General features: G+C 25.0%; 1 protein-coding gene across 1 annotated transcript in view; it reads right to left on the minus strand.

Annotated features, from left to right (window-relative positions):
• The window catches only part of LOC135930003 (integrin beta-1-B-like), a 44,654-nt gene that overhangs the window by 13,610 nt on the left and 3,482 nt on the right, over nt 1-27,562 (minus strand). Inside the window, exons 6-8 of the mRNA XM_065466761.1 lie at nt 1,228-1,481; nt 974-1,150; nt 748-933 (exon numbers count right to left, since the gene is read on the minus strand). Of these exons, the coding sequence (XP_065322833.1) occupies nt 748-933; nt 974-1,150; nt 1,228-1,481 (617 nt within the window). The remainder of the gene's footprint in view (nt 1-747; nt 934-973; nt 1,151-1,227; nt 1,482-27,562) is intronic.

A 27,562-nucleotide genomic window follows, 5' to 3' on the forward strand; every position in this document is an offset into this window, starting at 1 on the left:
GTAAAACCGTTATATAGATTGATTCACTATTGTTTAAGTAGTGGATCCTATAAGGAACGCAAAAAACGGCTTCAACTTCAATTAATTAGTCAACATATTTGTATTTATAAAACTTTAAAGAAAATCTTCTTCCATTATTAGTAGCAGTCTTTTTGAGTGATGTTGGCCTATTAGATAATACCTGATATAAATCAGTTGGTTCTAAAAAAATATTTGAAATAAGAATAACTAAAAGATCTAAACTTTCCTTTACGTTTTTGGAGGTTCAGGCTCATTTCCCTTATTCTGAATCTTGAATCGTTATTACCTTCATCCACCAAATTAACCATTTATATTTTCTCGTTGTTCCTAATTAGAATTTGGAGTGCGGTTGGCGCTATTAGGTATTTCAGCAGACATGAATGAATAGTTTTTTGTTAAACTGAAGTGGTGTGAACAGCAATTATTTCTCTACAATTACGTACTACTCATATTTTCAATTTCTTTTTAAAAAGGTTGTAATGTGGTCAAAGTCGTTCAAAATTTTTCAGGAACGAAGATGAACAAAAAAAAATCCAGGCTGAGCTAAAAAAAATAAATCCTGGGTCAGACTTGAAAATACTCTTTTTTAAAAATTTTATACAGGGGCTGGACTGAAAATTTTCAAATCAGAAAATTTTGACCTATACAGGTTTCTGAATTAAATACCTGATCAATTGAAATATATTATGAACTGAAAAACAACAAATTAAAAATCAAATATTTTACATTGTAATTTTCTTTGACCAACTCAACAATATTTGACGAATCATTGGCTAATTGACCGACAGTCGAACCTTCTAAAATTTCACTAAATTTTTGATATATGGGCAATTGTTCGCCGGTGATTGCGAATATAATATTAACGGCTTTTTCCCTAACCTTTTGAATAATTTGACTGACCGAAGGATAATCCTAAACAATATTAAATCAAGTAGCATAAGATATAATTAACCTGTGTGGTGCTTTGTGTATAATAACCACTTGAATCTAAATGGCATTGGCCATCGTTAGGTTTAACAATACCACCTAACTTACCATCCCCTGCAAAATGAAAACTGGCATCGGTTGAAAATATCAATAAATTCCGAGCTTTTGGTCTCCATCCTATTTCATCGCGACAAACAATAGCCTAAAGATTTTTTAAGATTAAAATGTAACCCAATTAGATTATAATTTTTATTTTTAAATAGTAAATACAATATAGACCTGCATAATAGCGTCGAGGCCACCTTCTGGAGCATCTAAATTTCCAGAGACGAGAGCTGTTTTGATTTCATCGGCAAAACGATAAGTATCACTAGTTAGGCTTAAATGATTTTTGTAAGAGTAAGGGGCTGCACACCTTTCACAAGGGCGAGCCAATTTTTCAGGCACCACGCTCACATAGGGCATAACCACTTTATCTACGAAAGACCCAAAACCAACCCTGAAGTTAGAGGTTATATTTCTCATGCTTGTGCCTAAAGTTTTATGTTTGAATTTTATTTATAATCAGAGAAATTAAATTGGGTTGATTAATTTAATTTCTTAAATTTTTATTCAGACTTTCCATTTGACAAACCTTATAAAGGGTATATAAGTTGCTTTAAAGTGTGAAAAAAATATTTTGCATTAAATTTTTTATTTAACATGTTAGCAATACTTATTTTTGCCCATTTGCGTCAAAAAATATCTAATATATTTAAAAATACCGATTTGATAATTATCATTTTTCCAAGGAACATAGTCATTGATTTTATAAATTAACATCTTTACAATATAAATATTTTTACCCTTTTGTGTCAAAAAATTTCAAAAATATTAAGAAATAACGAATATGACAATTTTCATTTTTTTTTCTTTTTAACTTTCACCTTCTCTGGTGGTAAGCTCCTTCAATATCTCTCTCAACTTTATGTTATTTATTCATACTATCTCTTTTATCTAATTTATACTTCTTCATATTGGCTCTAACTTTATGGCCTTGGCCTTACTCTTTTACATTTTCCCATCACTTCCAAACAACCTTATTTCATATATAGTTTATAGGCATTCTCATTATTTGCCCATCTAAGTCTGTTCACCATTATCTTAGTCTTTATAGACACTACCTTTGAACTTCCTAGTATTTTTGTACTTCGCACCTTATCTTTTCTTGATACTCCAGCAATCATCCTCATCATTCTCATCTCCATAGTTTGTAGACTTCTCTCGTCTAATTCTTTGGTTGGTCATGTTTCCGAACTATATAGAATAGTTGGTTGTACTATGGAACTGTAAATTTTTCCCTTCAATTTGTGTAGGATTCTTTTGTCAAAGAGCACTCCAAATAAAGATCTCCACTTTAACCACCCTTGATTAATTTTGCTCTTTATCTCTTTCTCTATTGTGCAGTTTGTTTGTAGTGGAACCCAAATATTTGCAGCTTTCAATTGCGGATATCTGCCAATCATTTATATCAATGCTCTCTGTTTCATCTCCTCCTATAACCATATACTCCGTTCTTTTCTCTATTTACTTTTAATCCATGCTTTTCTAGAAAATTTATTCAACTCACTAATCTTTCTTTCATTTCATCCTTGGATTCGGCAAGTATCACAATATCATCTGCAAATATCATATTCCACGGGACTGTTTGAGGTATAGACTGTGCTAATACATCTATAATGAAGAGAAGTGGGCTGAGAGCCGACCTTTGATGAACTCCTTCGGCTATTGTGAAGCCTGCTGAAGTACCTGTTGAGCTACGGACCATTGTTGTATGACCCATATACATATCCTGTATTATTCTTATATATTTTTCGAGAACCTTTTTGTGGCGTAGCGCCCACCAGATAAGTTTTCTTGGCTATCGAAAGCCTTTTCTAGATCGAGAAAGACCATGTGTAGCTTTTTGTCAGGGTTTTACAAAAATCTTCAAATAAAAATTTGAAGATTTTTTTCGCCCAAAATTTTGAGGAAAAAATCTTTGAAGATCAATTTTTTGCGAAGATTTTTTCGCTAAAAAAAATTTTGAGCTTGCTCAAAGAAGATTTTTGAGCAAAATAAAAAATATTTTTTGTAAAAAAATCTTCTATAATTTTGAGAAAATATTTTGAGAATTTTATAATAAATAAAATCTTTTGTAAGAAAATCTTTATTAAAATATTTTTGAAATTTTGATCTTAAAATTTTTTGGTAAATTCTTTAAAAATAAAATTTTTGATATATATTTTTTTTTATTTTATTATGTTAATGAAAATATTTTTTTTGAATAGGTTGTAAATGTGAGAATTGGTCATAATACCGACTGCATTTTTTTTAATATTTGGAATAAGTAATAATGATTATTTTAAAAATGTAATGTCATAATTTTAATGTTTTATATTTAGTGTAAACTAAAAAAGTGACAATTGTCATAATACTCATCTCAGAACCTTTAAAAATAATTATAATTTAAAAAGGCTAGTTGAGCATGTTTTGAGATGGTTTCAGTGATTGTAAAGCATATAAAGGTGACAATTGTCATAATACTTATTTCACATATGTTTTAATTGGAAATAGAGAAAAATGATTATTTCAACATGAATTAATATAATGTGTAAACTATAAAAGTGACAATTGTCATAATATTCATAACAGAACCTATAAAAATAATTTTATTTTTAGGTATTAAATAGGCGAGAAAAAATTTTTTGAGCATGTTTCGAGATGGTTTTAATGATTGTAAAAATTGTCACAATCGTTATTTTTGAACTTTTTTAAAGCAAGTAGATAAAAATTTATTAAATATAAAATTAAATGTGGATGTACCATAGAGCAGTGACAATTGTCATAATCGTTATTTTTGAACTTTTTTGAATTTTTTTGAAGCAACAGAGTAAAATAATAAATTGTAAACATGTTAAATTGAAATTTAAATGTGGATGTACCATAGAAAAGTGACAATTGTCATAATCGTTATTTTTAATCTTTTTTGAATTTTTTTGAAGCAAAAGGGTAAAATTATATATTGTAAACATGTTAAATAAAAATTTCAGTGAAGATGTACCATAGAAATGTGACAATTATCATAATTGTTATCTTTGAACTTTTTTAAAGCAAATAGGTAAAAATATATATTGTAAACCTGTTAAATTAAAATATCAGTGAATATGTACCATAGAAAAGTGACAATTGTCATAATCGTTATTTTTAATCTTTTTTCATTTTTTTTGAAGAAATTATATATTGTAAACTTATTAAATTAAAATTTCATTGAAGATCTACCATAGAAAAGTGAAAATTGTCTTAATTTCATTTTTAATCCCTTTTAAATTTTTTTGAACTTACAGGGTAAAATAATAAATTGTAAACTTTTTAAATTTAAATGTGGATGTACTATAGATAAGTGACAATTGTCATAATGGCCATTTTTAATCTTTTTTGAATTTTTTTGAAGCAAAAGGGTAAAATAATAAATTATAAACATCATTAATTAAAATTTAAATGAGGATGTACCATAGAAATGTGACAATTGTCATAAACGTTTATTTTAATCTTTTTTGAATTTTTTTTAAGCAAAAGGGTAAAATTATATATTGTAAACATGTTAAATTAAAATTTCAGTGGAGATCTACCATAGAAAAGTGACAATTATCATTTTTAATTTTTTATTTAATTTTTTTGAACTTAAAGGGTAAAATAATAAATTGTACACATGTTAAATTAAAATTTCAGTGAATATGTACCATAGATAAGTGACATATCTAATTCTCAACTCCCTTTTGAAATTATTTTAATATATATATTTTGAAATTATCACATTACTCATAGTCATATCCATTATTTTTAAATTAGGTTAATATGATCTTGTTGGGAAACACTTAAACCTCTGGGCAGATGATAATAGTATCATATATGTTAAATTTTTAGAGCCAACCGGAACGGAGTTGAACTAGAAAGATGCATCAATATAAACATGATATTTTTGGGAACAACAAATTTAAAAATATTTTTTCTTTAATCTTTTAAATCAATTTTAGATCTTAGAAACTACTATTTGGATATATCTAGTAAAATACGCCCCCCTCTGATTATACTATTCATACAAAAAATCTAAATCAGTTATATATATGAATTTTTATTTATTAAAATTTCAATGTAAACAATAACTTTATAATGAAATAGGTTATATAAATAATTATTTAAAATATCACATTATTTAACAATGTACGATTAAGCTATATAATTAAAATATCATCAAGTATATCTTTGTCTAATCTTGTCCTTAGAGAGGTTACAGTTAGTGCCAATGCACTAAATGCTCTCTCAACTGAGATTTGGGTGCAAGGAGCAGCAAGAATTATTTGAGATAATTTAAATAATTCTGCATCTTGGTGTTTTTTTGAAACCCAATATTGCAAAATATCTTGTGAGGATGGCAATCTTTTGTTGTATAATAACGATTTTATTTTTAGCTTGATATCGCTATTACATAATTCATAAAATATAGGTCCCTTCTTGCAATCACGCTCAATGTAAAGGTCAAGTTTTGTTTTTTTATAATCACTAGTGGAAGGCATAACTAGAGTTGTATTTTCTTCATGAGGGTCAATAGCTTGCAATTGTTTCCAAGTTGCAAATATATGTTCCTAAAATAAAAAGATGTATATTATAAATTTATTAATTTACCCTGGCCAATATTTTATCTTCTTCCAAAGGATATTTTCCATTTTCATAATGGAATCTATGATCCATATATATCGCACTACGAAATGCGTCATTTTGAAAAAGATAGCTTTCTCTAATGTTTAAACATTCCAACATACTTTTAGATAAATTATTATCCATTTCCTCCAGCTCCATTTTGCATTCTAGCCATGAAGCAAAAAAATCACCTATTACAATATTACTTTTTTGTAATTTCATTGTGAATTTGTATAATGGGAAAAGGACTGATGTACCTAATAGGATAATATCAGAAGAATCGATTAAAAAATGCTCCTTTAGAATATCTTTGAGATTTTTTTTATTTTGCATTATATATAAAAAAAAAATTTTGTAATTTTTAATTTTAACTTTCTTGTTTTTTCCTTTTATTTTTATTTTCACTTGTTTATTATATTTTGAAATAAAAAATCAGGAATTAATGTTATATAAAATAAAAAAAATGAATAAAATAATTGTTTTATTGAGGCCAAATAAAACCCCCATTTATAAATTTGGATGGGATACATTTATTTAATGTTTTTTTTTATATTTATAAAAAATCAAATGTTAAATGAAGATATAAAAAATGCATTTTCTTTTCTTTTCGTTTTTCCCATTGTCTCTCTCTCTCCCTCCTTTATTTATTTTTATTTAATGTTTTGCCTTATGAATTAAAGAAAATAAAAATCTCAAAAAAATGAAATTTGCTGGTGCCAGCGAGGCGGCACCAGATTGAAAAAAAGTATTATATAATTTTTTTTTTAATTGAATTCAAATTTTTTTTTAATTTTCATTGCTGTAATGGTACCCAAAACCGATACGTTTTCCCCCTTGAAGGAGGGAGTTTGACGGATGGCCTCTTATTCTGTTTATGGCTATTTATATTTTTTCCTGACTCCAATTGCTATATTTCTTTTGTGGTTTATGATAGGTATCAGAGTTTATTGTAGAAAAATTTATTTGATTGGGTTAAGAATTATTTGTTATACCAAATAAAACTGAATTTGAAATATTTTGAGAATAAGATGGTTCTTCCTGTGAGGAAAAATCTAAAAGATTATATATAATAAACAATATAATGTTAATTGGTACCAACATGTAGATGTAGAAAGATTTAAGAGACCTGGAGATAGTGACTATTTTACTAATTTTGTAATTTTTAATATCTTAAAAAATGGGAATTTTATTTCCTGGGAATTATATTCATAGATTCTTTTTAATGTTTACCTAATAGATTTTAAATAATAAACTAAAGTTAAAATTTTTTAGCCCGCTAATTGTTAAAATTTTGTAACCGATTCGCTCGCACTTTTTAAAATTATTAAGCTAGGCCGCCCATGGATGGGCTTCAGCTAAAAACCTGCTCTTTCAGCAAATAAATTCTAAAATGATCATAATGATTATGACAATTGTCATTTTTCTATGGTACATCCTCATTTAAATTTAACATGTTTACAATATATAATTTTATACTTTTGCTTCAAAATAATTCAAAAAAGATTAAAAATAACGATTATGACAATTGTCACTTTTCTATGGTAGATCTCCACTGAAATTTTAATTTAACATGTTTACAATATATAATTTTACCCTTTTGCTTAAAAAAAATTAAAAAAAGATTAAAATAAACGTTTATGACAATTGTCACATTTCTATGGTACATCCTCATTTAAATTTTAATTAATGATGTTTATAATTTATTATTTTACCCTTTTGCTTCAAAAAAATTCCAAAAAGATTAAAAATGGCCATTATGACAATTGTCACTTATCTATGGTACATCCACATTTAAATTTAACAAGTTTACAATTTATTATTTTACCCTGTAAGTTCAAAAAAATTTAAAAAAGATTAAAAATGACGATTAAGACAATTTTACTTTTCTATGGTAGATCTTCAGTGAAATTTTAATTTAATAAGTTTACAATATATAATTTCTTCAAAAAAAATCAAAAAAGATTAAAAATAACGATTATGACAATTGTCACTTTTCTATGGTACATATTCACTGAAATTTAAATTTAACAGGTTTACAATATATATTTTTACCTATTTGCTTATAAAAAAATTCAAAAAAGATTAAAAATAACGATTATGACAATTGTCACTTTTCTATGGTAGATCTCCACTGAAATTTTAATTTAACATGTTTACAATATATAATTTTACCCTTTTGCTTCAAAAAAATTCAAAAAAGATTAAAATAAACGTTTATGACAATTGTCACATTTCTATGGTACATCCTCATTTAAATTTTAATTAATGATGTTTATAATTTATTATTTTACCCTTTTGCTTCAAAAAAATTCAAAAAAGATTAAAAATGGCCATTATGACAATTGTCACTTATCTATAGTACATCCACATTTAAATTTAAAAAGTTTACAATTTATTATTTTACCCTGTAAGTTCAAAAAAATTTAAAAGGGATTAAAAATGACAATTAAGACAATTTTCACTTTTCTATGGTAGATCTTCAATGAAATTTTAATTTAATAAGTTTACAATATATAATTTCTTCAAAAAAAATCAAAAAAGATTAAAAATAACGATTATGACAATTGTCACTTTTCTATGGTACATATTCACTGATATTTTAATTTAACAGGTTTACAATATATATTTTTACCTATTTGCTTTAAAAAAATTCAAAAAAGTTCAAAGATAACAATTATGATAATTGTCACATTTCTATGGTACATCTTCACTGAAATTTTTATTTAACATGTTTACAATATATAATTTTACCCTTTTGCTTCAAAAAAATTCAAAAAAGATTAAAATAAACGTTTATGACAATTGTCACATTTCTATGGTACATCCTCATTTAAATTTTAATTAATGATGTTTATAATTTATTATTTTACCCTTTTGCTTCAAAAAAATTCAAAAAAGATTAAAAATGGCCATTATGACAATTGTCACTTATCTATAGTACATCCACATTTAAATTTAAAAAGTTTACAATTTATTATTTTACCCTGTAAGTTCAAAAAAATTTAAAAGGGATTAAAAATGACAATTAAGACAATTTTCACTTTTCTATGGTAGATCTTCAATGAAATTTTAATTTAATAAGTTTACAATATATAATTTCTTCAAAAAAAATCAAAAAAGATTAAAAATAACGATTATGACAATTGTCACTTTTCTATGGTACATATTCACTGATATTTTAATTTAACAGGTTTACAATATATATTTTTACCTATTTGCTTTAAAAAAATTCAAAAAAGTTCAAAGATAACAATTATGATAATTGTCACATTTCTATGGTACATCTTCACTGAAATTTTTATTTAACATGTTTACAATATATAATTTTACCCTTTTGCTTCAAAAAAATTCAAAAAAGATTAAAAATAACGATTATGACAATTGTCACTTTTCTATGGTACATCCACATTTAAATTTCAATTTAACATGTTTACAATTTATTATTTTACTCTGTTGCTTCAAAAAAATTCAAAAAAGTTCAAAAATAACGATTATGACAATTGTCACTGCTCTATGGAACATCCACATTTAATTTTATATTTAATAAATTTTTATCTACTTGCTTTAAAAAAGTTCAAAAATAACGATTGTGACAATTTTTACAATAAAACCATCTCGAAACATGCTCAAAAAATTTTTTCTCGCCTATTTAATACCTAAAAATAAAATTATTTTTATAGGTTCTGTTATGAATATTATGACAATTGTCACTTTTATAGTTTACACATTATATTAATTCATGTTGAAATAATCATTTTTCTCTATTTCCAATTAAAACATATGTTATTATGACAATTGTCACCTTTATATGCTTTACAATCACTGAAACCATCTCAAAACATGCTCAACTAGCCTTTTTTAATTATAATTATTTTTAAAGGTTCTGAGATGAGTATTATGACAATTGTCACTTTTATAGTTTACATTAAATATAAAACATTAAAATTATGACATTACATTTTTAAAATAATCACTATTACTTATTCCAAATATTAAAAAAAATGCAGTCGGTATAATGACCAATTCTCACATTCACAACCTATTCAAAAAAAATATTTTCATTAACATAATAAAATAAAAAAAAATATATATCAAAAATTTTATTTTTAAAGAATTTACCAAAAAAATTTAAGATCAAAATTTCAAAAATATTTTAATAAAGATTTCCTTACAAAAGATTTTATTTTATTATAAAATTCTCAAAATATTTTCTCAAAATTATAGAAGATTTTTTTACAAAAAATATTTTTTATTTTGCTCAAAAATCTTCTTTGAGCAAGCTCAAAATTTTTTTTAGCGAAAAAATCTTCGCATATTTTGATCTTCAAAAGAGCAACGATCTGTGAAGATTTTTGAATTTTGAGCAAATGTTAAACCCTGCTTTTTGTTCTTTCCCTGTATTTTTCGCTCATTTGCCTAATTGCGTGGATTGCATCAGTCGTTGATCTTCCAGGCATAAAGCTAAACTGAGTCTCTCCTATTTCGATTATGTCTCTTAACCTTTTTTCTATTATTTTTTCGTAGAGTTTAAGACAGTGTGACATTAGTTTTATGCCCCTGTAAATTTGAGAATTGTGTGGATCCCCTTTATTTTTGAAGATAGGAACTAGATAGATAGCTCTGCCTCCATTTTTGAGGAATCTCTTCATTTCCCAGTATGTAAAGATTTATGAGGAAATCTATCCCATCATCTCCTAGTGCTTTAAGGCTTTCTCTTGGAATATCATCTGGATCCCTAGCGTTGTTTTTTTTATGCTTGAGGCATGTGATTATATTATCCTTAAAAAGATCATATATAATAACAAATAAAAGTTTAATATAAATATTTCTAAAAAAACTATTTAGAAAAAATCACCTTTTATATACTTAACAAAATAGATAATTTTATATAAATGAATAAAAAACTATAAAAGATCACAAAAGAATTCCACAAAAATGATTTATTTACAAAGAAAATTTAAAATTCTTATCAAATCAAAATATGTTCAGAAATCTTTTTAAACTTCAAAAAATATTTTTTTGTTTAAATTTTTGGGCGTGAAAATCACTAATAAATTGTATCAAAAATAATATTAAAATAGCAGCATATCATTTTTTTTATTAAAAAAAACATCAAATAAATGAATATATTATACAGTGTTGTGATGATTTAATGAAACACATTGACGATTAAATTAAATCCATCCATATAAAAATATTTTGTTTGCAAAAATAATTATAGACAAAGCAATATTGAAAATTCTTTTATTCCTCCTTGTGTTATTTTAATTATTTTTGCAAACAAAATCAAAGCTTTATTGAAAATTCTTTTATTCCTCCTTGTGTTATTTTAATTATTTTTGCAAACAAAATATTTTTATATGGATGGGTTTTAATTAAATCGTCAACATGTTTCATTAAATCATCACAACACTGTAATATTAAATAATCGTATTTTATTTCATAATATAATATTAATAAAAAATATTAAATCATAACATATGTTTTTTTGTTAATGATAAAATATTTAAATATAAATAAAATAGATTATTTTACTAAAAATAAATAATAATTAATGCTAAGGATATCTTATCGAATATTTATGTATTTTATTTACCCGGGGTCTGAGCCCCGGATCTGTACTTGGGGTTCGTGTTTAGAGCTGGTTTAGTTGATTTTTAGACCCAAACTCCGAGTTTGGGGTTTACAGAACCAATCAATTAACAACACTAGGTGTAACAATATCAAATTTTATTATATATTAAATCTATTTTTTATGGTTCATATATGCTTTCTTGTACAAATATTCATAAGAAGAATCAATAAAATGTATATAAAATAGGAATAAAAAATTAATTATAATTTTGGGGTTATTATTCCTAAGTGACTATAACACCTTGTAGTATGGATATTCTCATATCGTAATCCTCTTACAGATTGAATATTTAGTACCAATTTATAACCATTTTTATTATTTTATAGAATGAATTTATTAATGTAATTTTAAAAGAATTAGAGGATAAATAAGAATTAGAGGATTCTGTAAATATATTTATTAATTTATATAAGAAAATCGTTCTTTCGAACAAATTCCCATTTAGCATTTATTAGAAAAATATATATTTTACACTAAGCTTATAATTTATTCATTAAAAGTCGGCGGAATATCTATAAATTTATTTTAAAAATTTCTAAATAAATTAATTTACTTAATGGTATTGCATAAAAATATCTATAATATATTTAAAAGCCGTGTCACAGTCGCACTGTCACAATTTATACTACATATTAAAAATTCGTTAATTTTGAAAAGTGTCTGTGGCCTAATCGGCGTCGCTTACAAATCTGATGACTTGTTCGAATCCCAGCAAAGATAATTTTTTTTCTTAATCCAACTTGGTATACTTTTTTTAATTTTTATTATTTATGTACTCAAAAAAAAAATTAATTTTGCTAGATGAGTGTTTTGTATATTGTTATAATGGAAACAGATTTTGGATTTGGACTTTAAAAATGGCTTCAAGAAATTGAAAACCAATTATTTTAAGAAAAACACCATAGATTATTTCATCATCAAGATACCAAATATTTATACACAAATCAATGGATGAGATCATGAATATCAAGGTAAAATAAACGAGGATGTGTGCCCCCTGCTGGATCCTTTAGTCAGAATCTATAACATGTGGGCTGAATAAAGGAGTTTTAATGTTACAGTATGTCTCTAGAAATTTTGAATAAACAGGAAATTTGGTTGGGGTAAAAACAATTTATGAAATGTTCAATAAATTATCTATTGAAAGCATTTTTAAAATCTACCTTAATAATAACCATGTTAGGTGTAAGATTATGGAATACAAATAGCATATGAAGCTATTTTGCCTTCTACCTTAACACCAAACTAATTGATATGTATATTTAATAAGTTGAGACCCGGGTGATCCATGGCAATTATTTTTGCCAATAATCTTCTAAATAGCCCTTTGCAATAGGGCGGATACCACCACTGTATCTGTGAGATAATCAGGTTTGCCCTCATAATTGATTCGAATCTATGATGGCAGGTCTTTTTTTAAGAGTATTTAGGAATGTTTTAAAAGCATTTACAGGGTTTCCCATCCAAAAAAGGAAAAGTCTCAATCAAAAAAGGAAAAGGTTCAATCAAAAAAGGAAAAGTGTCAAACAAAAAAGGAAAAAGTTCAATAAAAAAAGGAAAAAGTTCAATCAAAAAAGGAAAAGGTCCGATTAAAAAAGGAAAATTGTCAATCAAAAAATGAAAAGTCCCAAAGGTTAAGGAAAAAGTCCAATCAAAAAAGGAAAAGTGTCAAACAAAAAAGGAAAAGGTTCAATCAAAAAAGGAAAAGTGTCAAACAAAAAAGGAAAAGGTCCAATCAAAAAAGGAAAAGGTCCAATCAAAAAAGGAAAAGTGTAAATCGAAAAAGGAAAATTCCCAAAAGAAAAGGAAAAGGGTCAATCAAAAAAGGAAAATCGTAATTTTTTTAAAAAAATATATAAACTTTTCAATTTTTCTTAAATTTTTTTATTTTTGTCATTCCTTCTTATTTTATTTCTAACTTTTTGCGATTTCTTTATTTTATTTGTATCTTTTCTCAATTTTTTTTCTTCTCATTTTTGTGGTTTGACTGAAAGTCTTCATTCTTGGCCTGGATGGGTATGACTTGGTCTGAGGGTGGTTGGGGGGGGGGGTGTATAGAGGGTGGGAGGGGGGGGGGGGTAAAAAATAAAATTTAAGAAAATTTATAATTATTTTAACAAAATTATAAAAAATTACGATTTTCCTTTATGAATGGAAATTTTCCCTTTTTTGATTGGACCTTTTCCTTTTTTGAATGGGAAACCCTGTATGTTGAGGGCATGACAGTCATACCCATCCAGACCAAGAATGAAGACTTTCAGTCAAACCACAAAAATGAGAAGAAAAAAATTGAGAAAAGATATAGTGAGAAAAGATACAAATAAAAAGTTAGAAATAAAATAAGAAGGAATGACAAAAATAAATAAATTTAAGAAAAATTGAAAAGTTTATATATTTTTTTAAAAAAATAACGATTTTCCTTTTTTGAATATGAATTTTCCTTTTTTGATTGACCCTTTTCCTTTTCTTTTGGGAATTTTCCTTTTTCAATTGACACTTTTCCTTTTTTGATTGGACCTTTTCCTTTTTTGTTTGACACTTTTCCTTTTTTGATTGAACCTTTTCCTTTTTTGTTTGACACTTTTCCTTTTTTGATTGGACTTTTTCCTTAACCTTTGGGACTTTTCCTTTTTTGATTGACAATTTTCCTTTTTTGATCGGACCTTTTCCTTTTTTGATTGAACTTTTTCCTTTTTTGATTGAACATTTTCCTTTTTTGTTTGACACTTTTCCTTTTTTGATTGAACCTTTTCCTTTTTTGATTGGGACTTTTCCTTTTTTGGATGGGAAACCCTGTAAATGATTCAAATAAATGTAGATTTTATACGAATTGAGATGGCAAAAACCATTGCATCTGGATGTGAAAAATTTGTTAAAAGAATTGATAAATATCATAACTCACAAATCATATTTTTTTATTCCATATTTTCCATAATATATTTGGGCCTTTTCTCTAAAAAATTTATAGAAATCTTGGAAGAATGATAATCTATTCCTCTCATTTGACTATTCTGATTAATCTATCGTCAAATGAAGGTAAAATTTATTATTTACCCATAAGGGGAAAATTCTGATCCTGTCATTCTTGATGGGCTATCAGCTAGTATTAAATAATCTAAATAATCTATTTTTTTATAAAAAAGATTACTCAAATATTTTTATTATTTTGTGTACAAGGATTTTGTTAAGATTTGGAAAGTAATATAGCATCAAATTTTTTAATGAAGGAGTTTAAGTTAAAAATGACATTAACTAATTTTTTTCCTATAATTCCCATCATTGTGTTATCTTGAAAACCAAAACATTAATTAAAAAATGTAATTCACATGTTCATAATTAGTTGGGATTTATAAAAAAAAAATATTTTATTGATGAGCAAGGAAAGTGGATTAATCAATTTAATAAATTTCTCAAATATAAAGGTAAACAATGATAATTCAACATTTTGATGAAATTATTGCATAATATTTTTTCCCTTCTTAACCAACAGGTCAAAATTGTGGGGGATATTTTTCTCATGCAAATAAATATATAAATTCTTGCTTAGCCGACGCCCATTAATTATTAAAACAAAAATATATAAATATTTTCTATTATATATTAATTATTTAGTTATAAATTTATTAATTATTTAGCTATATATTAATTCTTCAAGATTATTTAGATTATTTTATAATATACTTTTATGCAATATCATTGATACACAAAATAATTTTAACCCAGCACTATCTTATGAACGAGCCACTTTAATACCAATCTATCTTAAAAATTTCGACGATATAAAATTTTAAATAACGTTACCAATTGGGGTTTAAGAAAATTTTTTATTGTAAAATAATCATAAAACGTATTAAATACAAATATGTTCATGTAAAATAAAATTTAATTATAAAAATCACAAACGTGGCAGCATGATACTTGATGTATCATAAAATGCTATTATTGTGTGAGTAGATTTCTAGTATGCCTCAATTTTAATAGGTAAATCTTACAAATAGTACGAATAGATTCGGGAAGATTTTCCCTTTCTTCTGATGGATGATTCCCTAGAATATCTCCGATATGACCGTCTAGGAGGTCGCAAAGTGATGAAAAAACTACTTATGTTTTGACTTATCATTCGTAATTTTTACGAGTATTATAATTCAGAAAAAAATGACAATAGAAATAATTTTTTTATTGGAAAATATTTAATAAAAATAAATAGGGAAAAAAATTATTATATGCAAGCGCGTCTAAATATACAAATTTAGATATTTGTCAAATAAGCATTGTAACGAATGTGTAGCATTCCAGGGTCAAGCATTTTTTAAAATAATTTATAAATATTCCGCTGACTTTTAATCAATAAATTATAAGTTTAATAAAAATTATTATATTTTAATAAATGCTCGTTTTAAATGGGTTTTTTTTAAATTAATTTATGATGTTTAAATTGAATAACAAAATATAAAAAATGTTTATGTATTTTGTGTTCTCATAATAAGAGTTTATTTTTGAAAACAATGGCAAACCCTGTATATTTTATCCCTTTCAATTTGAATATCATGGAGAATATAAGAAATGTCAATGACCCAGTGGCGTAGCTAGGAATTTTCCTTAGAGGGGGTCCATACATATAAAAGCTGGGGGGCTTCGCCCCCCAGACCCCCTTTAACGGGCTTTCGGCCCTTTTGCACGGCCTTCGGCCGGGTTTATCTTACAAATCATAATCATATCTTCGATAATATATAATAAATTAATTTTTTAAATGCATCAATAATATGTTATTATAATTTAGTAGATTATTCTCAATGACTTTATAATAATACTATCCAGAATAATTTAAATAGTAATATAATATCCTTCCACAAACATCAAAACCAGAAAAATATAATTCATATAAAATCACTTTTAAGTCTTTTGAACGTATAATCTAAAAAAATTTTGCTCTGGGGGGGGGGGGTCCAAACCCGAAAACCACCCCCGTAGCTACGCCACTGCAATGACCTTATTTTTCAAACAATGTCCATTTTAATAATTTAATTGAATAAAAAAACTTAGTGTTGGTGCTTCCCAAATATAATTATTATTTATATTTTTAGAAAAGTATTAGACAAATTGAAGGTAGGATAAAAAACCACGTATTTTTCCAAGAATCTATTATTTGCCACAGGCACGTACGCAGGAATTGGCTATGAAAGGGAGATTAATTTTTTTAAAATTATTCATTCTAGGAGTTATTTAAGAATATCTTAAATTTCATAAGTATATTAAGGATAGTGACTATAAAATATTGAGAATTTCTAATACACAAATTCAAATATAAATCAATAATAAAATCAGATGAACCCGGACCCTCGAAATTTTGTTGAACCACAACCAGGCCTTTTAAGTGTAAAGATTTCAAGCAATGGCCTCGGGGTAGGGGGGGGGAATGTCAAGCATAAATGTGAACCCAGACCTGAACCCTGGTATTTTGGTTGTACCCGAACCTAAACCCTTTTTAAAAATGGAGGGTTCACGGATACTAGGTGTCAAAAAAATATTTAAAAAAAATTTTTTCCTTTATATTCATGATAAATACATTTTAAATCTTTTTTAAAGAAATCATTTTTTTTTATTTCTTCCCATTTCAAAACTTTCTGGTTTTTATACTTCCATAGTAATATTTTGTTTTAATTTATATAAATTTTACAAGGTGATATATGTGAATTTTGTAGTGTAGGTAATAATATTTATTATAATTTTATAATATGCGATATAATAGGAAAACGTTGTTTATCTTGTTTTATATCAATTTTAGAAAGTGAAATATGGGATTTTGTAGCAATCTACCTGCTATCGTATACAGGGTTTAACATTTGCTCAAAATTCAAAAATCTTCACAGATCGTTGCTCTTTTGAAGATCAAAATATGCGAAGATTTTTTCGCTAAAAAAAATTTTGAGCTTGCTCAAAGAAGATTTTTGAGCAAAATAAAAAATATTTTTTGTAAAAAAATCTTCTATAATTTTGAGAAAATATTTTGAGAATTTTATAATAAAATAAAATCTTTTGTAAGGAAATCTTTATTAAAATATTTTTGAAATTTTGATCTTAAATTTTTTTGGTAAATTCTTTAAAAATAAAATTTTTGATATATATTTTTTTTTATTTTATTATGTTAATGAAAATATTTTTTTTGAATAGGTTGTGAATGTGAGAATTGGTCATTATACCGACTGCATTTTTTTTAATATTTGGAATAAGTAATAGTGATTATTTTAAAAATGTAATGTCATAATTTTAATGTTTTATATTTAATGTAAACTATAAAAGTGACAATTGTCATAATACTCATCTCAGAACCTTTAAAAATAATTATAATTAAAAAAGGCTAGTTGAGCATGTTTTGAGATGGTTTCAGTGATTGTAAAGCATATAAAGGTGACAATTGTCATAATAACATATGTTTTAATTGGAAATAGAGAAAAATGATTATTTCAACATGAATTAATATAATGTGTAAACTATAAAAGTGACAATTGTCATAATATTCATAACAGAACCTATAAAAATAATTTTATTTTTAGGTATTAAATAGGCGAGAAAAAATTTTTTGAGCATGTTTCGAGATGGTTTTATTGTAAAAATTGTCACAATCGTTATTTTTGAACTTTTTTAAAGCAAGTAGATAAAAATTTATTAAATATAAAATTAAATGTGGATGTACCATAGAGCAGTGACAATTGTCATAATCGTTATTTTTGAACTTTTTTGAATTTTTTTGAAGCAACAGAGTAAAATAATAAATTGTAAACATGTTAAATTGAAATTTAAATGTGGATGTACCATAGAAAAGTGACAATTGTCATAATCGTTATTTTTAATCTTTTTTGAATTTTTTTGAAGCAAAAGGGTAAAATTATATATTGTAAACATGTTAAATAAAAATTTCAGTGAAGATGTACCATAGAAATGTGACAATTATCATAATTGTTATCTTTGAACTTTTTTGAATTTTTTTAAAGCAAATAGGTAAAAATATATATTGTAAACCTGTTAAATTAAAATATCAGTGAATATGTACCATAGAAAAGTGACAATTGTCATAATCGTTATTTTTAATCTTTTTTGATTTTTTTTGAAGAAATTATATATTGTAAACTTATTAAATTAAAATTTCATTGAAGATCTACCATAGAAAAGTGAAAATTGTCTTAATTGTCATTTTTAATCCCTTTTAAATTTTTTTGAACTTACAGGGTAAAATAATAAATTGTAAACTTTTTAAATTTAAATGTGGATGTACTATAGATAAGTGACAATTGTCATAATGGCCATTTTTAATCTTTTTTGAATTTTTTTGAAGCAAAAGGGTAAAATAATAAATTATAAACATCATTAATTAAAATTTAAATGAGGATGTACCATAGAAATGTGACAATTGTCATAAACGTTTATTTTAATCTTTTTTGAATTTTTTTGAAGCAAAAGGGTAAAATTATATATTGTAAACATGTTAAATAAAAATTTCAGTGAAGATGTACCATAGAAATGTGACAATTATCATAATTGTTATCTTTGAACTTTTTTGAATTTTTTTAAAGCAAATAGGTAAAAATATATATTGTAAACCTGTTAAATTAAAATATCAGTGAATATGTACCATAGAAAAGTGACAATTGTCATAATCGTTATTTTTAATCTTTTTTGATTTTTTTTGAAGAAATTATATATTGTAAACTTATTAAATTAAAATTTCATTGAAGATCTACCATAGAAAAGTGAAAATTGTCTTAATTGTCATTTTTAATCCCTTTTAAATTTTTTTGAACTTACAGGGTAAAATAATAAATTGTAAACTTTTTAAATTTAAATGTGGATGTACTATAGATAAGTGACAATTGTCATAATGGCCATTTTTAATCTTTTTTGAATTTTTTTGAAGCAAAAGGGTAAAATAATAAATTATAAACATCATTAATTAAAATTTAAATGAGGATGTACCATAGAAATGTGACAATTGTCATAAACGTTTATTTTAATCTTTTTTGAATTTTTTTGAAGCAAAAGGGTAAAATTATATATTGTAAACATGTTAAATAAAAATTTCAGTGAAGATGTACCATAGAAATGTGACAATTATCATAATTGTTATCTTTGAACTTTTTTGAATTTTTTTATAAGCAAATAGGTAAAAATATATATTGTAAACCTGTTAAATTTAAATTTCAGTGAATATGTACCATAGAAAAGTGACAATTGTCATAATCGTTATTTTTAATCTTTTTTGATTTTTTTTTGAAGAAATTATATATTGTAAACTTATTAAATTAAAATTTCACTGAAGATCTACCATAGAAAAGTAAAATTGTCTTAATCGTCATTTTTAATCTTTTTTAAATTTTTTTGAACTTACAGGGTAAAATAATAAATTGTAAACTTGTTAAATTTAAATGTGGATGTACCATAGATAAGTGACAATTGTCATAATGGCCATTTTTAATCTTTTTGGAATTTTTTTGAAGCAAAAGGGTAAAATAATAAATTATAAACATCATTAATTAAAATTTAAATGAGGATGTACCATAGAAATGTGACAATTGTCATAAACGTTTATTTTAATCTTTTTTAAATTTTTTTTAAGCAAAAGGGTAAAATTATATATTGTAAACATGTTAAATTAAAATTTCAGTGGAGATCTACCATAGAAAAGTGACAATTGTCATAATCGTTATTTTTAATCTTTTTTGAATTTTTTTATAAGCAAATAGGTAAAAATATATATTGTAAACCTGTTAAATTTAAATTTCAGTGAATATGTACCATAGAAAAGTGACAATTGTCATAATCGTTATTTTTAATCTTTTTTGATTTTTTTTGAAGAAATTATATATTGTAAACTTATTAAATTAAAATTTCACTGAAGATCTACCATAGAAAAGTAAAATTGTCTTAATCGTCATTTTTAATCTTTTTTAAATTTTTTTGAACTTACAGGGTAAAATAATAAATTGTAAACTTGTTAAATTTAAATGTGGATGTACCATAGATAAGTGACAATTGTCATAATGGCCATTTTTAATCTTTTTGGAATTTTTTTGAAGCAAAAGGGTAAAATAATAAATTATAAACATCATTAATTAAAATTTAAATGAGGATGTACCATAGAAATGTGACAATTGTCATAAACGTTTATTTTAATCTTTTTTAAATTTTTTTTAAGCAAAAGGGTAAAATTATATATTGTAAACATGTTAAATTAAAATTTCAGTGGAGATCTACCATAGAAAAGTGACAATTGTCATAATCGTTATTTTTAATCTTTTTTGAATTATTTTGAAGCAAAAGTATAAAATTATATATTGTAAACATGTTAAATTAAAATTTAAATGAGGATGTACCATAGAAAAATGACAATTGTCATAATCATTATGATCATTTTAGAATTTATTTGCTGAAACGAGCAGGTTTTTAGCTGAAGCCCATCCATGGGCGGCCTAGCTTAATAATTTTAAAAAGTGCGAGCGAATCGGTTACAAAATTTTAACAATTAGCGGGCTAAAAAATTTTAACTTTAGTTTATTATTTAAAATCTATTAGGTAAACATTAAAAAGAATCTATGAATATAATTCCCAGGAAATAAAATTCCCATTTTTTAAGATATTAAAAATTACAAAATTAGTAAAATAGTCACTATCTCCAGGTCTCTTAAATCTTTCTACATCTACATGTTGGTACCAATTAACATTATATTGTTTATTATATATAATCTTTTAGATTTTTCCTCACAGGAAGAACCATCTTATTCTCAAAATATTTCAAATTCAGTTTTATTTGGTATAACAAATAATTCTTAACCCAATCAAATAAATTTTTCTACAATAAACTCTGATACCTATCATAAACCACAAAAGAAATATAGCAATTGGAGTCAGGAAAAAATATAAATAGCCATAAACAGAATAAGAGGCCATCCGTCAAACTCCCTCCTTCAAGGGGGAAAACGTATCGGTTTTGGGTACCATTACAGCAATGAAAATTAAAAAAAAATTTGAATTCAATTAAAAAAAAAATTATATAATACTTTTTTTCAATCTGGTGCCGCCTCGCTGGCACCAGCAAATTTCATTTTTTTGAGATTTTTATTTTCTTTAATTCATAAGGCAAAACATTAAATAAAAATAAATAAAGGAGGGAGAGAGAGAGACAATGGGAAAAACGAAAAGAAAAGAAAATGCATTTTTTATATCTTCATTTAACATTTGATTTTTTATAAATATAAAAAAAAACATTAAATAAATGTATCCCATCCAAATTTATAAATGGGGGTTTTATTTGGCCTCAATAAAACAATTATTTTATTCATTTTTTTTATTTTATATAACATTAATTCCTGATTTTTTATTTCAAAATATAATAAACAAGTGAAAATAAAAATAAAAGGAAAAAACAAGAAAGTTAAAATTAAAAATTACAAAATTTTTTTTTTATATATAATGCAAAATAAAAAAAATCTCAAAGATATTCTAAAGGAGCATTTTTTAATCGATTCTTCTGATATTATCCTATTAGGTACATCAGTCCTTTTCCCATTATACAAATTCACAATGAAATTACAAAAAAGTAATATTGTAATAGGTGATTTTTTTGCTTCATGGCTAGAATGCAAAATGGAGCTGGAGGAAATGGATAATAATTTATCTAAAAGTATGTTGGAATGTTTAAACATTAGAGAAAGCTATCTTTTTCAAAATGACGCATTTCGTAGTGCGATATATATGGATCATAGATTCCATTATGAAAATGGAAAATATCCTTTGGAAGAAGATAAAATATTGGCCAGGGTAAATTAATAAATTTATAATATACATCTTTTTATTTTAGGAACATATATTTGCAACTTGGAAACAATTGCAAGCTATTGACCCTCATGAAGAAAATACAACTCTAGTTATGCCTTCCACTAGTGATTATAAAAAAACAAAACTTGACCTTTACATTGAGCGTGATTGCAAGAAGGGACCTATATTTTATGAATTATGTAATAGCGATATCAAGCTAAAAATAAAATCGTTATTATACAACAAAAGATTGCCATCCTCACAAGATATTTTGCAATATTGGGTTTCAAAAAAACACCAAGATGCAGAATTATTTAAATTATCTCAAATAATTCTTGCTGCTCCTTGCACCCAAATCTCAGTTGAGAGAGCATTTAGTGCATTGGCACTAACTGTAACCTCTCTAAGGACAAGATTAGACAAAGATATACTTGATGATATTTTAATTATATAGCTTAATCGTACATTGTTAAATAATGTGATATTTTAAATAATTATTTATATAACCTATTTCATTATAAAGTTATTGTTTACATTAAAATTTTAATAAATAAAAATTCATATATATAACTGATTTAGATTTTTTGTATGAATAGTATAATCAGAGGGGGCGTATTTTACTAGATATATCCAAATAGTAGTTTCTAAGATCTAAAATTGATTTAAAAGATTAAAGAAAAAATATTTTTAAATTTGTTGTTCCCAAAAATATCATGTTTATATTGATGCATCTTTCTAGTTCAACTCCGTTCCGGTTGGCTCTAAAAATTTAACATATATGATACTATTATCATCTGCCCAGAGGTTTAAGTGTTTCCCAACAAGATCATATTAACCTAATTTAAAAATAATGGATATGACTATGAGTAATGTGATAATTTCAAAATATATATATTAAAATAATTTCAAAAGGGAGTTGAGAATTAGATATGTCACTTATCTATGGTACATATTCACTGAAATTTTAATTTAACATGTGTACAATTTATTATTTTACCCTTTAAGTTCAAAAAAATTAAATAAAAAATTAAAAATGATAATTGTCACTTTTCTATGGTAGATCTCCACTGAAATTTTAATTTAACATGTTTACAATATATAATTTTACCCTTTTGCTTAAAAAAAATTCAAAAAAGATTAAAATAAACGTTTATGACAATTGTCACATTTCTATGGTACATCCTCATTTAAATTTTAATTAATGATGTTTATAATTTATTATTTTACCCTTTTGCTTCAAAAAAATTCAAAAAAGATTAAAAATGGCCATTATGACAATTGTCACTTATCTATAGTACATCCACATTTAAATTTAAAAAGTTTACAATTTATTATTTTACCCTGTAAGTTCAAAAAAATTTAAAAGGGATTAAAAATGAAATTAAGACAATTTTCACTTTTCTATGGTAGATCTTCAATGAAATTTTAATTTAATAAGTTTACAATATATAATTTCTTCAAAAAAAATGAAAAAAGATTAAAAATAACGATTATGACAATTGTCACTTTTCTATGGTACATATTCACTGATATTTTAATTTAACAGGTTTACAATATATATTTTTACCTATTTGCTTTAAAAAAATTCAAAAAAGTTCAAAGATAACAATTATGATAATTGTCACATTTCTATGGTACATCTTCACTGAAATTTTTATTTAACATGTTTACAATATATAATTTTACCCTTTTGCTTCAAAAAAATTCAAAAAAGATTAAAAATAACGATTATGACAATTGTCACTTTTCTATGGTACATCCACATTTAAATTTCAATTTAACATGTTTACAATTTATTATTTTACTCTGTTGCTTCAAAAAAATTCAAAAAAGTTCAAAAATAACGATTATGACAATTGTCACTGCTCTATGGTACATCCACATTTAATTTTATATTTAATAAATTTTTATCTACTTGCTTTAAAAAAGTTCAAAAATAACGATTGTGACAATTTTTACAATCATTAAAACCATCTCGAAACATGCTCAAAAAATTTTTTCTCGCCTATTTAATACCTAAAAATAAAATTATTTTTATAGGTTCTGTTATGAATATTATGACAATTGTCACTTTTATAGTTTACACATTATATTAATTCATGTTGAAATAATCATTTTTCTCTATTTCCAATTAAAACATATGTTATTATGACAATTGTCACCTTTATATGCTTTACAATCACTGAAACCATCTCAAAACATGCTCAACTAGCCTTTTTTAATTATAATTATTTTTAAAGGTTCTGAGATGAGTATTATGACAATTGTCACTTTTATAGTTTACACTAAATATAAAACATTAAAATTATGACATTACATTTTTAAAATAATCATTATTACTTATTCCAAATATTAAAAAAAATGCAGTCGGTATTATGACCAATTCTCACATTTACAACCTATTCAAAAAAAATATTTTCATTAACATAATAAAATAAAAAAAAATATATATCAAAAATTTTATTTTTAAAGAATTTACCAAAAAATTTTAAGATCAAAATTTCAAAAATATTTTAATAAAGATTTCCTTACAAAAGATTTTATTTATTATAAAATTCTCAAAATATTTTCTCAAAATTATAGAAGATTTTTTTACAAAAAATATTTTTTATTTTGCTCAAAAATCTTCTTTGAGCAAGCTCAAAATTTTTTTTAGCGAAAAAATCTTCGCAAAAAATTGATCTTCAAAGATTTTTTCCTCAAAATTTTGGGCGAAAAAAATCTTCAAATTTTTATTTGAAGATTTTTGTAAAACCCTGATCGTATATATCATTTTAAGGTAATAAATTTCCCCCCCCCCTACATAGCCATCACCCCCAAAAATGTAAGCAATAAATTTATCAAACTAATTACAGATTCGGAACCTGTCTTCAAATTGTATATTCGAAAAAATGAAGAAAAAAGAAGGGAGAAAAAAGAAAAGGGATTATAATCCAAATTATATTCTAATCTATTGTATAATATAAATATTCTTATTGAAACCATGAAAAATATGATTTAAAAAAAATTTAAAAAGAGATTGAATTTAACAGGTTTTTTTCAATTATAGTTGATACATCTGATGTTCGAAATCAGAAGTAATAGCATTGTTAATAAGATATATTGGTTCCATGAATATACCCCTCGAATTCTTAATTGGGCAAAGTTATGATGGTGCTTTATACATGAGTGAAAGGATCATAGCAGGCTTTGATTAGAATTGAGATCTCAAAGGCAGCTTTTTATTTGATGCTATTGTCACCGATTAAATTTAATCATTGTTCAATTTGCCAATCGATAAAAGAACTAAGAAATCTTTTAGGGATCTCAGACGAGATTTATGTATATTTTTATGGTGTTAAAAGATATAGTGCTTAAAGCATGTCAGAGTTATGTACTGACAAAATTGCAAAGATTTTTATGCATCAAGAATACCACTGTCGATTTAAAATGTTTATTTTATATTTATAGAATCTGGTTATCATAATATAAAGCTATTGTAAATTTTTTCTACAATATGATGCCTTGAGGGCAGCTTTGACAAATTTAAGATTCTAAAAACTCTGTCACTTATACCATGGCTTGCTATTGTTTTTAGAACAGAAAAATTTTATTTTATTTTATCATATTGTGTTTTATATAAAATATTGTTAATAACAAATGTACAAAATTGCAAACTATTTCGAAAATGTAGGGTTTGCAATAAATCAAATTCAATTGGAAAAAAATTCATGATTAATTTGAGAAGTATAATTAATTATTGTCCTGTATTTTTTAATACTAATAGATAATAATACTGAATTTGTGAATGTTTTTTCAAAGGCAAAAGATTCTATGAAGGAGAGAAATTTACCTTTTGATTTTGTGAGTTCTAGACTTCAAACATTATAATTCAAAAAGGAGAAGTATATATACTTTCATCATTAAATATAATATTTTATTTTATCTATAAAACCAGTTTATATGCTGCAATAATTTGATCATTATACAGTTTAATGAATGATTCAATGATGAATAGATTAAATTTTTAAATCAAATATCATATTTTACACCAAAGTGAAATGACGGAAAAGATATTCGTTAAGGATGATATTGAGAAAATATGTGAATTTTACCATTCAAATTCAAGTCAAGTTTTAAATGTGGAAATATTTATATTATGGCTAAACGAGGGATATAATTATACATGACCTGGAGGTTTAAAATCTAAAGATTTGTCAGATTCTAAGAATTGTAAATTTATTTTATTAAAATATTTATATTAATACATTTTAATTAGCTTCTTCTGATGATTCTGACACTTATCATTTAGACTGGAATTCGTTTATTTCACCCAGCGCCGTTCCGAGACTTCTGATGGCCCAGGACAAAAAATAATTTGGTGGCCCCTTAATACACACAATTTACCTAAGCTTTTTAAATAAATTTTTCGAAAAGAGAACTAAAGGCATATTAAATTTTAATCATAAATGAGTAGACACATGATAAAAATGAATATAATCATAAACTAAAATATTGCAATTTGAGATATCCTCCTCGCTTTTTGTATAAAAAAGAGGATATTATGTCAAAATAATTTTATGAGGCGATATAATTTCTATTGAAATTAAGGAGAGATTAACAAGTCGATCCTGTGGCATATAGGATCGTAGGTAAGTTTTAATTAATTTGAGCAGGAAACTGCGTTTTGTGGATTCCAAGGTAGAAGAATCCCTAATACAATGGATATATTTGGTAAGGCTTCATTTAAACTATTAGTGTTAATATAGCGTACACTATTCATGAAGTATTTATGAGATGCTTGCTTAACATATCTACTAAAACTTTTAATTTAATTAGTAGATCTGGCGGATTAATATAGCTTTCTAACATATCCTAATCTGTGAATAAAATATTTAATGACTTTTTTTAGCTCTCTTTCAGGCGCATTTATCAATTCTGGTGTAGTGAATAAGAATCCAAGACGATCTTTAAAGAGTTTTAATTGCTAAAAACGTTCGCCCAAAGAATTTCCGGCTTGATCTAGTAATGCATCGGATAAATTTATCAATCTCATATTCTTTTTGAGAATCAAGTATTGGCATGTCATCTCCTTCGTAAAAAAATTGTTTTTGAACTTTCTGCCTACCAATTAATGTTATTGAAGGTAAGTACTCCCTTTTAAATTCGTTTCCAATTCCTTCGAAGGCTCTTTATAAGTGTAATGACTATTTCCAATTCAATATTGTCACTTTGCATGAACTTACTTACTAAATACACCTAGGTTAATATATCAAACTAGATGATAAGAGTTACCAAAAATGGGAATTGTTTTAATTCTATGGCCACTGAAGTGGCTTAATTTAGTGTAATTAATTTTATCGGATATGTCTATTAGTGCATAGTAAATATCACCAACCTGGAATGATGACTTTTACATTCCCATCGAGTTTTAAATAACGGTTTTAATGTAAAATTATTTATATTATCGTT

The sequence above is a fragment of the Gordionus sp. m RMFG-2023 genome, chromosome 5, assembly GCF_954871325.1.
Source record: "Gordionus sp. m RMFG-2023 chromosome 5, tfGorSpeb1-WG-v2, whole genome shotgun sequence".
Lineage (NCBI taxonomy): Eukaryota > Metazoa > Nematomorpha > Gordioida > Chordodea > Parachordodidae > Gordionus > Gordionus sp. m RMFG-2023.